We start from the raw sequence: 13068 nt of genomic DNA on the forward strand, positions 1-13068 counted from the left end.
CAGGTGATTGAGATCCTGGGCAATGAAATCACAGCAGATCTTGCGAGATTTGCTATGCGGATGACGTCACCGTTATCTTCCTCACATGGACAATGGGCGTGACGCTGAACGAAGGAGACATGCATATTCCTCCTTCCACTTTCTAATCGATTAACAATCAGTCAAATAGACTCGTCTATTTGCGAAAAAGAAAATTCTCTTCAGACAAGTATTTAAAAAAATGACACGTGTATTTCCCCGCTCTCCCTTCTTCCAGCTCCCTCGTCCTCAATTGCACCACCGACCTGCGAGACGGTTCCAGCGCTCATGCGCACTGAAATGGGGATGCCTGGAGCATGCGCGGTCGCACGAGAAGGCGACCTGTGGGGTGACGTCAAGCCCCTTTGTGACCCGCCTCCGCACTGACTGAAAGTGAGGCGACGGCTGGGAAACGGGAGTTCGCCGGTTTAATGGCGGCCATGTTGGATCGGAAGTGAAGTGAAGTGGAAGGCGAGAAGGGAAAGGAGAAATCTCGAGAAACTGGCCGCCAGCAACGGGGCCTGCTTTTGCACAGTTGGGAGAGAACGATCAGCTGACAAGAAGAAGGGGGAAAGAAGTGACGGTGGGGGGGAAAAAGTTGACATATTTTGTATGGTTTGAAATTCCCTCCCATACAATAAAAAGGGACAATGGCGGATCCGGCAGAGTGCAGTATAAAAGTGATGTGCCGTTTCAGGCCGCTGAATGAGTCGGAAATCCAACGCGGTGATAAATGTGTCTGCAAATTTCAAGGGGATGAAACCGTGGCGGTTGGGGTGAGTTGATTCCCCCCCCCCGGCTCTTGTGCTGTCACCTTGTTCTGTGAAGTAATTATGTCGAATATTTTGTGCGTTTAAAATAACGACTTAAGTTTGATCCGTGAGTGAATCTGTGACCAAAATCCGTGGCAGCCGGAGACCGAAAGTGGGTTGGAGTTAGAAAACCCAGGGCATTCATGTGTCAAGGCGTCGACTCGAAGTGCGCCTGTTTTTATTTAAGGAAAACTTCTCCCAAGTCTGCAACTGGTTTGCTGTTTTTTTTAAAATTTTTACAGTTTGTTTCTCACTTGTCGTTTTATTTTGGAGTTGCGAATTACATTAAATTGAGCGTGGATGTTTCAAACTTTTTACAAAAGAGCACCAAGAAAATCTTTGGGCTCGGGCGACGAGGTTGGACTTGAAGTTGACACTGGTGTCAATCTTTTTTTCGTGAGAAGGGGTTGGAATAAACCTAAGCTGTCCCTTGTGAAAGCTGTCCATTAAAAAAAAATGAATGAGACTTCTCTAAGAGGCAAACTTTGTGAATTTGAATGGGCATTAGTCGAGATTTTGTAGCTTGAATATTATACTGGTTTTGACTGAAAGTTGATTTTGGCTACGAAGGAAGTTTTTGGGAAGTATTTTAACTGGTGTACTGAATATTTATGATTCCACTTTCTCTCTGATATTCCCTCAAATCCATCTTTGGTCTGTGACTGCAATTTCATTTACATTATCCTTTTTAAGTGGATCCTTTTGGTATTTTCCATTCGATCTCATCAGTTTCTTTTGAAAGTTGCTCTCCCCACATCTGAAAATATTTTAATGTCAAGATTGCTTTTCTTTAAGCCATAAATCATAACAAATATTTAAAAAAGTTCCATGTTCCAGTGCAAGGGGACTGATCAAATTGATACCAAGGTTTATAAAGTCCAAGAAGGATAGGAATAAGTTATTTATCTCTGAAGTATTTTTTTTTTTGGTGTGAAATGCTATGGATGATAGTCTAATACCCTAGGTCCTTTAGTTTTTGCTTTGCAATTTCAGATTGAAAATTGATAATTGGACTCTTGTTCAACTGAGTTTGTAGAAGAGGGTTACCAAATTTCTACCGTCCTCTTAATACCTTCATATCAAGACTTGGCACCAGTTCTTAGACAATGCCTCCAAAGCTAGGTTCCCAGTATGGAGAAACAATGGTATTTCTGAAGTTTAGTAAAATCACTATTTAAATTTTGATCACCATGAGCCATTAGCATAATTTAACAGTGGAGGAATAGTCTCCTTCTGATAAATATACATTTTTCTATGTTATACCCAAAATTGTTCGTGATACTACATTCCATTTTTACATGGCCTAAAGCTGCAGCATAACTTCTATCTAATATGACAATGAGTATTTTGTCATATAAATTGTACAATATATGCTGCAAAATTCTTACTTGTTGTGGTTAATCAGCTCCTTCAGTAGTATACGTTACATTAAAAAGAGGTACTGGTAATAAATACAAAAGGTAGCTAATAAATATTCACAGTTACCATAGTGCAAGAAAAAATGTGGCATTACTGTTTGCAATAGTGGAGACAAGATCTTTGTGGTGTTGGAGCAGTCATGATTCGTGTAACAAGGGGAGATTTAAATGCCTTTGGTGGTGGTGGGGGGGGGGGGGTGCGGTTGAAGGGAACTGTTCTTCAACATAGATATAAATCAGTTTCTGTACCTTAACACAAAAGTAACGGAAGAGATTGTGACTTGGGTGATGGGAGTTGATTATGATTTGGTTGAGATTTTCAATAGAGCTGTGGATTTCAATATGTTTATTATTTCATTAGAATTTGTACTGTTTACCTCTGTTTTATAATATTGTATGTTTCAATTTTGTTTTAAAATCGCATCTCTCTAAATGTGTGTTGTCCCTTTTCATAATGTTTTTAAACTTTTGGTAGTTAGAGCTCTTGCTCCTTGAATGTGGATTTAGGTCTTGCATTGCAGTAATTGTTTCTGTTCTATGATCTTGCAAATTTACTGTCAAGAGACTATCTCACTGCAAGTCTTGTACGTACCTTGATATGTTGGCTATTTTACATGTGTTAGATATTACAGTGCACTAAATCATAACATTATATTACAGAATCTTGGCTTTCATTGTTTGGACTTGGATGTAATGCTTGAGAAAATAGTTCCGTGTATGTTCAGAGACCTGCTACTGCAGATATGAACAATTTTCTACTGTACAATGATATGAAAATTAACCTCTCCTCCTCCCTGACCCTCCTTTCATTTAAAAAAAAGCCATTGTTATTTTAAAATTATGCATTCTATCTCTTCGCAGCTGTACAATAGGATCCTGTACACAATTCCTGTAAGAACTATAAATCTTTATCTCTATCTGAATTCTAGCGTGATTACCTCGTGTTAATTCTGCCTTAACATTAGTTGCATTTTGTGCCTGCTTAGGCTATTCTTTAATTTCTATTATTTTTTTCTTGCAAACTTTATCACTTGCAATATTTACTTCATAATCCTGGTTATTTTGAAGCCATGCCTTGGAAATGGCTATTATACCACACTCTCCAAGTTGTTTTCTTACTCTAATTGATTCACGTGGTTCGTACTCCATGTACTGGAAGAATGGTTTTTGGCTCAGCACTTCCTTTCTTCCATTTTACAGGTGCATACTCTTCTCTCTCCTGGGTTAATTACTTATCCTTCATAATTTCCTTTTACTAGTGATGCTAAAGCAATAAATCTGGCAAGGTTTCTTCTTCTCCATATATATCACAATCTACCACTTTCCTCCTTGGGTGGGTTAATTACTTATCCTTCATAATTTCCTTTTACTAGTGATGCTAAAGCAATAAATCTGGCAAGGTTTCTTCTTCTCCATATATATCACAATCTACCACTTTCCTCCTTGGGTGACCTCATTCATAACCATTTCTCTATTTTGGATGTCAGAGGATTCAACTACTGTTTTACTCTTTGCATCTAGCTTCAATTCAGGTGATCATTCCTTTTGATAGGAATTTCCTGCAAAGTAGAAGCCATCTCTTCCATACTAACTTTCCAGTGTCACCTCCCCTAATTTGTTTATTTCAGAACAATTTGCATAGTTCATGTAACAATGCAAAAATTATAACCCTTGATGTCCAGTTCTTTGATTTTTGTCGCCAGTAATAAAATAATCTCTAGACTTTGTTGCCTTTTTAGTTTGTTTGTGATGGCGTGGGCCTCAAAAATATCTTTGTGCTCCTTTCTTAATGTTTTTCATTCCTTCTTGAGATATCTTTCCCTAAGATAGGAATTATTTATATTGCATTCACAATCCTGATCATGCAGGGTGCATACATCTATTTTGTAATTTCTTTCAATTACCACATGCACTGCAACTCTGATTATCAGAAATGGTCGGGACCGGGCGTATGTCAGATAAATTTTGTTTTGGGAGAACTGGTCATTTAAAAAAAAACAGCGCAGAAGCAACAGCAATCACTTGTATCAATGCATAAGCATCAAGAGAAGGCTTTTTAAAGCATTAAAATAATGTTTAATTCTCACTTTAAAAAAAATGCTCTCAGCCGCTGATGACCGAGATGAACCCAGCCACTGTCGATTTCCCCAACACAAACCCACCGTTACCATTGATCCTGGGGATGCTTCCCATGGCAGTGGAACACTTACTGGTGAGTTGATGGGCTTCTGTCTCCCTGGTCGCTGGAGTCCTGACACCAAATCCTCCCCTAGGCCTACCGCACATTCAAATCGGGGAAGTAAGCCGAAGGGAGGATTTGGAGTCGGCATCCAGTGTGATGGGGAGGGAGTGCCACTGAGCCCAAGATCCCTCTACTGCCTGGGAGGCTGCTCTCCTTGATGCCAGGACAAGGACTCTTCCGACTGCTTGTGGCTGGGGGACAGTGGCATGCAGTTGGAGGACAGTTGGAGAGAAAAGTCAATAGAGGAAGATAAAGAAGAAATAGAAAGGGAGAGGAGAGGGAGTTACCTGAAATGAGGATAATCATTCTAATTTCATATCGGGTAAATTTATTTCAACCTGTGTGAAGCCAGTTTGGCTCTGAAAAAATTACGGATAAATGAGGATTTCTGATTTGGATTTCGGATAATCGGAGTTGTACTGTATTTGTTCCTTCCCTGCTCATGTTTCCACTCCTTTCCTACTCCATGTTTATCATTCTTGTTGACTCTTGTCCTTATCCTTTTTTCCCCAAAAATGGCAAATGCATTCCACCTTTTGCTATAGATCAAAATTTTCCCTCTTTAGGTTATCCTCATTCACATGCCCTGCTATGAAGTATGATCAAGGTCTGGGGCACTCTAACCAGAAGTTCCTTCAGCTTCAAGTGCAACTTCAACTCATTTTCCAACTCAGTAACTTGGCTGCAGGGATTTTTTTTTTAAATGGAGAGATGTATTATACACTCACTTGGGACAAAACTCTTAACAGTGTGGCATGGTTAGCCTAACACTATAAGGGCTTTGGCAAATACTAGAGCGCATCGGATGCCCCCCAAATTTCCTCAACATGATTATCCAACTGCACGAAAACCAACAAGGTCGGGTCAGATACAGCAATGAGCTCTCTGAACCCTTCTCCATTAATAATGGCGTGAAGCAAGGCTGTGTTCTCGCACCAACCCTCTTTTCAATCTTCTTCAGCATGATGCTGAACCAAGCCATGAAAGACCTCAACAATGAAGACGCTGTTTACATCCGGTACCGCACGGATGGCAGTCTCTTCAATTTGAGGCGCCTGCAAGCTCACACCAAGACACAAGAGAAACTTGTCCGTGAACTACTCTTTGCAGACGATGCCGCTTTAGTTGCCCATTCAGAGCCAGCTCTTCAGCGCTTGACGTCCTGTTTTGCGGAAACTGCCAAAATGTTTGGCCTGGAAGTCAGCCTGAAGAAAACTGAGGTCCTCCATCAGCCAGCTCCCCACCATGACTACCAGCCCCCCCACATCTCCATCGGGCACACAAAACTCAAAACGGTCAACCGGTTTACCTATCTCGGCTGCACCATTTCATCAGATGCAAGGATCGACAACGAGATAGACAACAGACTCGCCAAGGCAAATAGCGCCTTTGGAAGACTACACAAAAGAGTCTGGAAAAACAATCAACTGAAAAACCTCACAAAGATAAGCGTATACAGAGCCGTTGTCATACCCACACTCCTGTTCGGCACCGAATCATGGGTCCTCTACCGGCATCACCTACGGCTCCTAGAACGCTTCCACCAGCGTTGTCTCTGCTCCATCCTCAACATTCATTGGAGCGCTTTCATCCCTAACATCGAAGTACTTGAGATGGCAGAGGTCGACAGCATCGAGTCCACGCTGCTGAAGATCCAGCTGCGCTGGGTGGGTCACGTCTCCAGAATGGAGGACCATCGCCTTCCCAAGATCGTGTTATATGGCGAGCTCTCCACTGGCCACTGTGACAGAGGTGCACCAAAGAAAAGGTACAAGGACTGTCTAAAGAAATCTCTTGGTGCCTGCCACATTGACCACCGCCAGTGGGCTGATATCGCCTCAAACCGTGCATCTTGGCGCCTCACAGTTTGGCGGGCAGCAACCTCCTTTGAAGAAGACCGCAGAGCCCACCTCACTGACAAAAGGCAAAGGAGGAAAAACCCAACACCCAACCCCAACCAACCAATTTTCCCCTGCAACCGCTGCAACCGTGTCTGCCTGTCCCGCATCGGACTTGTCAGCCACCAATGAGCCTGCAGCTGACGTGGACATTTTACCCCCTCCATAAATCTTCGTCCGCGAAGCCAAGCCAAAGAGAAAATAACATTACCAGTAACCAGGGTTCAAATCTAGCATTGTCTGCAAGGAGTTTGTATGTTCTCCCAATGTCTGTATTGGTTTTTTTCCAAGTGCTCTGGTTTCCACCCATCCTTCAAAACATACTTGGCTGGGGTTGTAAGTCAATTGGGTGACACAGGCTTGTGGGCCGAAAGGTCTGGTTACCGTGCTGTATGTCTAAATTAAAAAATTAAAATTTAAGATTTAATTTTAAAATTTGAGCTAAACTTCCTAGTTTTTTTTGTTGTAACTGCTTATTATAATTGTGTTATTCATATTTTAATTTAAATTCTTTGCAAACCAAGTGTTTCGTATTTAAAATGTTTACACTAGGTTCTGAGACACTCTATGGCATTTTAATGCTTTGATTTTTTTCCTTTGCCATGTTTCTTTTCACTTTCCTATATCATGACCATTGTGAAGCATTGGGTAATTTCAACTGCATTTTGTTCTCCCAAATATCTGAAGGTATTTGACACATATGAATTGCATTTCTGTTGGAATTACAATAGCTTCCCCATTAAAAACTTTCATAGGCATGAATGAAAAGTAGTGAATTGTTATTTTTTGGAATTACTCATATTTACTCATATTTACTCATATTTTCAAAGATTTTATTTTACTGAAGCTTGGACTTTTGTGAATTGTCTTTATAAATGAAAAGTACTGCATAATAGTCAGGAACTCCTTTTAAGATTATTTGTCACCAAATACCGATTCATCTGTGAGCAATCTCACAGGTTATCTAACAGTTCCCACCTGGTCTGTACCCCAGTGTTGTTCGGTGACAGACCCCAGTGTGGTTCGGTGACAGACCCCCAGTGGGGTTCGGTGACAGACCCCCAGTGGGGTTCGGTGACAGACCCCCAGTGGGGTTCGGTGACAGACCCCCAGTGGGGTTCGGTGACAGACCCCCAGTGGGGTTCGGTGACAGACCCCCAGTGGGGTTCGGTGACAGACCCCCAGTGGGGTTCGGTGACAGACCCCCAGTGGGGTTCGGTGACAGACCCCCAGTGGGGTTCGGTGACAGACCCCCAGTGGGGTTCGGTGACAGACCCCCAGTGGGGTTCGGTGACAGACCCCCAGTGGGGTTCGGTGACAGACCCCCAGTGGGGTTCGGTGACAGACCCCCAGTGGGGTTCGGTGACAGACCCCCAGTGGGGTTCGGTGACAGACCCCCAGTGGGGTTCGGTGACAGACCCCCAGTGGGGTTCGGTGACAGACCCCCAGTGGGGTTCGGTGACAGACCCCCAGTGGGGTTCGGTGACAGACCCCCAGTGGGGTTCGGTGACAGACCCCCAGTGGGGTTCGGTGACAGACCCCCAGTGGGGTTCGGTGACAGACCCCCAGTGGGGTTCGGTGACAGACCCCCAGTGGGGTTCGGTGACAGACCCCCAGTGGGGTTCGGTGACAGACCCCCAGTGGGGTTCGGTGACAGACCCCCAGTGGGGTTCGGTGACAGACCCCCAGTGGGGTTCGGTGACAGACCCCCAGTGGGGTTCGGTGACAGACCCCCAGTGGGGTTCGGTGACAGACCCCCAGTGGGGTTCGGTGACAGACCCCCAGTGGGGTTCGGTGACAGACCCCCAGTGGGGTTCGGTGACAGACCCCCAGTGGGGTTCGGTGACAGACCCCCAGTGGGGTTCGGTGACAGACCCCCAGTGGGGTTCGGTGACAGACCCCCAGTGGGGTTCGGTGACAGACCCCCAGTGGGGTTCGGTGACAGACCCCCAGTGGGGTTCGGTGACAGACCCCCAGTGGGGTTCGGTGACAGACCCCCAGTGGGGTTCGGTGACAGACCCCCAGTGGGGTTCGGTGACAGACCCCCAGTGGGGTTCGGTGACAGACCCCCAGTGGGGTTCGGTGACAGACCCCCAGTGGGGTTCGGTGACAGACCCCCAGTGGGGTTCGGTGACAGACCCCCAGTGGGGTTCGGTGACAGACCCCCAGTGGGGTTCGGTGACAGACCCCCAGTGGGGTTCGGTGACAGACCCCCAGTGGGGTTCGGTGACAGACCCCCAGTGGGGTTCGGTGACAGACCCCCAGTGGGGTTCGGTGACAGACCCCCAGTGGGGTTCGGTGACAGACCCCCAGTGGGGTTCGGTGACAGACCCCCAGTGGGGTTCGGTGACAGACCCCCAGTGGGGTTCGGTGACAGACCCCCAGTGGGGTTCGGTGACAGACCCCCAGTGGGGTTCGGTGACAGACCCCCAGTGGGGTTCGGTGACAGACCCCCAGTGGGGTTCGGTGACAGACCCCCAGTGGGGTTCGGTGACAGACCCCCAGTGGGGTTCGGTGACAGACCCCCAGTGGGGTTCGGTGACAGACCCCCAGTGGGGTTCGGTGACAGACCCCCAGTGGGGTTCGGTGACAGACCCCCAGTGGGGTTCGGTGACAGACCCCCAGTGGGGTTCGGTGACAGACCCCCAGTGGGGTTCGGTGACAGACCCCCAGTGGGGTTCGGTGACAGACCCCCAGTGGGGTTCGGTGACAGACCCCCAGTGGGGTTCGGTGACAGACCCCCAGTGGGGTTCGGTGACAGACCCCCAGTGGGGTTCGGTGACAGACCCCCAGTGGGGTTCGGTGACAGACCCCCAGTGGGGTTCGGTGACAGACCCCCAGTGGGGTTCGGTGACAGACCCCCAGTGGGGTTCGGTGACAGACCCCCAGTGGGGTTCGGTGACAGACCCCCAGTGGGGTTCGGTGACAGACCCCCAGTGGGGTTCGGTGACAGACCCCCAGTGGGGTTCGGTGACAGACCCCCAGTGGGGTTCGGTGACAGACCCCCAGTGGGGTTCGGTGACAGACCCCCAGTGGGGTTCGGTGACAGACCCCCAGTGGGGTTCGGTGACAGACCCCCAGTGGGGTTCGGTGACAGACCCCCAGTGGGGTTCGGTGACAGACCCCCAGTGGGGTTCGGTGACAGACCCCCAGTGGGGTTCGGTGACAGACCCCCAGTGGGGTTCGGTGACAGACCCCCAGTGGGGTTCGGTGACAGACCCCCAGTGGGGTTCGGTGACAGACCCCCAGTGGGGTTCGGTGACAGACCCCCAGTGGGGTTCGGTGACAGACCCCCAGTGGGGTTCGGTGACAGACCCCCAGTGGGGTTCGGTGACAGACCCCCAGTGGGGTTCGGTGACAGACCCCCAGTGGGGTTCGGTGACAGACCCCCAGTGGGGTTCGGTGACAGACCCCCAGTGGGGTTCGGTGACAGACCCCCAGTGGGGTTCGGTGACAGACCCCCAGTGGGGTTCGGTGACAGACCCCCAGTGGGGTTCGGTGACAGACCCCCAGTGGGGTTCGGTGACAGACCCCCAGTGGGGTTCGGTGACAGACCCGTCCCCACCAGGGCCGAACCCCAGTGGGGTTCGGTGACAGACCCGTCCCCACCAGGGCCGAACCCCAGTGGGGTTCGGTGACAGACCCGTCCCCACCAGGGCCGAACCCCAGTGGGGTTCGGTGACAGACCCGTCCCCACCAGGGCCGAACCCCAGTGGGGTTCGGTGACAGACCCGTCCCCACCAGGGCCGAACCCCAGTGGGGTTCGGTGACAGACCCGTCCCCACCAGGGCCGAACCCCAGTGGGGTTCGGTGACAGACCCGTCCCCACCAGGGCCGAACCCCAGTGGGGTTCGGTGACAGACCCGTCCCCACCAGGGCCGAACCCCAGTGGGGTTCGGTGACAGACCCGTCCCCACCAGGGCCGAACCCCAGTGGGGTTCGGTGACAGACCCGTCCCCACCAGGGCCGAACCCCAGTGGGGTTCGGTGACAGACCCGTCCCCACCAGGGCCGAACCCCAGTGGGGTTCGGTGACAGACCCGTCCCCACCAGGGCCGAACCCCAGTGGGGTTCGGTGACAGACCCGTCCCCACCAGGGCCGAACCCCAGTGGGGTTCGGTGACAGACCCGTCCCCACCAGGGCCGAACCCCAGTGGGGTTCGGTGACAGACCCGTCCCCACCAGGGCCGAACCCCAGTGGGGTTCGGTGACAGACCCGTCCCCACCAGGGCCGAACCCCAGTGGGGTTCGGTGACAGACCCGTCCCCACCAGGGCCGAACCCCAGTGGGGTTCGGTGACAGACCCGTCCCCACCAGGGCCGAACCCCAGTGGGGTTCGGTGACAGACCCGTCCCCACCAGGGCCGAACCCCAGTGGGGTTCGGTGACAGACCCGTCCCCACCAGGGCCGAACCCCAGTGGGGTTCGGTGACAGACCCGTCCCCACCAGGGCCGAACCCCAGTGGGGTTCGGTGACAGACCCGTCCCCACCAGGGCCGAACCCCAGTGGGGTTCGGTGACAGACCCGTCCCCACCAGGGCCGAACCCCAGTGGGGTTCGGTGACAGACCCGTCCCCACCAGGGCCGAACCCCAGTGGGGTTCGGTGACAGACCCGTCCCCACCAGGGCCGAACCCCAGTGGGGTTCGGTGACAGACCCGTCCCCACCAGGGCCGAACCCCAGTGGGGTTCGGTGACAGACCCGTCCCCACCAGGGCCGAACCCCAGTGGGGTTCGGTGACAGACCCGTCCCCACCAGGGCCGAACCCCAGTGGGGTTCGGTGACAGACCCGTCCCCACCAGGGCCGAACCCCAGTGGGGTTCGGTGACAGACCCGTCCCCACCAGGGCCGAACCCCAGTGGGGTTCGGTGACAGACCCGTCCCCACCAGGGCCGAACCCCAGTGGGGTTCGGTGACAGACCCGTCCCCACCAGGGCCGAACCCCAGTGGGGTTCGGTGACAGACCCGTCCCCACCAGGGCCGAACCCCAGTGGGGTTCGGTGACAGACCCGTCCCCACCAGGGCCGAACCCCAGTGGGGTTCGGTGACAGACCCGTCCCCACCAGGGCCGAACCCCAGTGGGGTTCGGTGACAGACCCGTCCCCACCAGGGCCGAACCCCAGTGGGGTTCGGTGACAGACCCGTCCCCACCAGGGCCGAACCCCAGTGGGGTTCGGTGACAGACCCGTCCCCACCAGGGCCGAACCCCAGTGGGGTTCGGTGACAGACCCGTCCCCACCAGGGCCGAACCCCAGTGGGGTTCGGTGACAGACCCGTCCCCACCAGGGCCGAACCCCAGTGGGGTTCGGTGACAGACCCGTCCCCACCAGGGCCGAACCCCAGTGGGGTTCGGTGACAGACCCGTCCCCACCAGGGCCGAACCCCAGTGGGGTTCGGTGACAGACCCGTCCCCACCAGGGCCGAACCCCAGTGGGGTTCGGTGACAGACCCGTCCCCACCAGGGCCGAACCCCAGTGGGGTTCGGTGACAGACCCGTCCCCACCAGGGCCGAACCCCAGTGGGGTTCGGTGACAGACCCGTCCCCACCAGGGCCGAACCCCAGTGGGGTTCGGTGACAGACCCGTCCCCACCAGGGCCGAACCCCAGTGGGGTTCGGTGACAGACCCGTCCCCACCAGGGCCGAACCCCAGTGGGGTTCGGTGACAGACCCGTCCCCACCAGGGCCGAACCCCAGTGGGGTTCGGTGACAGACCCGTCCCCACCAGGGCCGAACCCCAGTGGGGTTCGGTGACAGACCCGTCCCCACCAGGGCCGAACCCCAGTGGGGTTCGGTGACAGACCCGTCCCCACCAGGGCCGAACCCCAGTGGGGTTCGGTGACAGACCCGTCCCCACCAGGGCCGAACCCCAGTGGGGTTCGGTGACAGACCCGTCCCCACCAGGGCCGAACCCCAGTGGGGTTCGGTGACAGACCCGTCCCCACCAGGGCCGAACCCCAGTGGGGTTCGGTGACAGACCCGTCCCCACCAGGGCCGAACCCCAGTGGGGTTCGGTGACAGACCCGTCCCCACCAGGGCCGAACCCCAGTGGGGTTCGGTGACAGACCCGTCCCCACCAGGGCCGAACCCCAGTGGGGTTCGGTGACAGACCCGTCCCCACCAGGGCCGAACCCCAGTGGGGTTCGGTGACAGACCCGTCCCCACCAGGGCCGAACCCCAGTGGGGTTCGGTGACAGACCCGTCCCCACCAGGGCCGAACCCCAGTGGGGTTCGGTGACAGACCCGTCCCCACCAGGGCCGAACCCCAGTGGGGTTCGGTGACAGACCCGTCCCCACCAGGGCCGAACCCCAGTGGGGTTCGGTGACAGACCCGTCCCCACCAGGGCCGAACCCCAGTGGGGTTCGGTGACAGACCCGTCCCCACCAGGGCCGAACCCCAGTGGGGTTCGGTGACAGACCCGTCCCCACCAGGGCCGAACCCCAGTGGGGTTCGGTGACAGACCCGTCCCCACCAGGGCCGAACCCCAGTGGGGTTCGGTGACAGACCCGTCCCCACCAGGGCCGAACCCCAGTGGGGTTCGGTGACAGACCCGTCCCCACCAGGGCCGAACCCCAGTGGGGTTCGGTGACAGACCCGTCCCCACCAGGGCCGAACCCCAGTGGGGTTCGGTGACTGACCCGTCCCCACCAGGGCCGAACCCCAGTGGGGTACGGTGACTGACC

At 53.1% G+C, this 13068-nt stretch overlaps 1 protein-coding gene across 1 annotated transcript in view; it reads left to right on the forward strand.

The window, feature by feature from the left end:
* The first annotated feature begins 218 nt into the window (after positions 1–218).
* The window catches only part of LOC138751751 (kinesin-1 heavy chain), a 166260-nt gene continuing 153410 nt past the window's right edge, over positions 219–13068 (forward strand). The window contains exon 1 of the mRNA XM_069914457.1: positions 219–794. Within this exon, the coding sequence (XP_069770558.1) occupies positions 669–794 (126 nt within the window). The 5' untranslated portion in view covers positions 219–668. The remainder of the gene's footprint in view (positions 795–13068) is intronic.

The sequence above is a fragment of the Narcine bancroftii genome, chromosome 1, assembly GCF_036971445.1.
Source record: "Narcine bancroftii isolate sNarBan1 chromosome 1, sNarBan1.hap1, whole genome shotgun sequence".
Classification (NCBI taxonomy): domain Eukaryota; kingdom Metazoa; phylum Chordata; class Chondrichthyes; order Torpediniformes; family Narcinidae; genus Narcine; species Narcine bancroftii.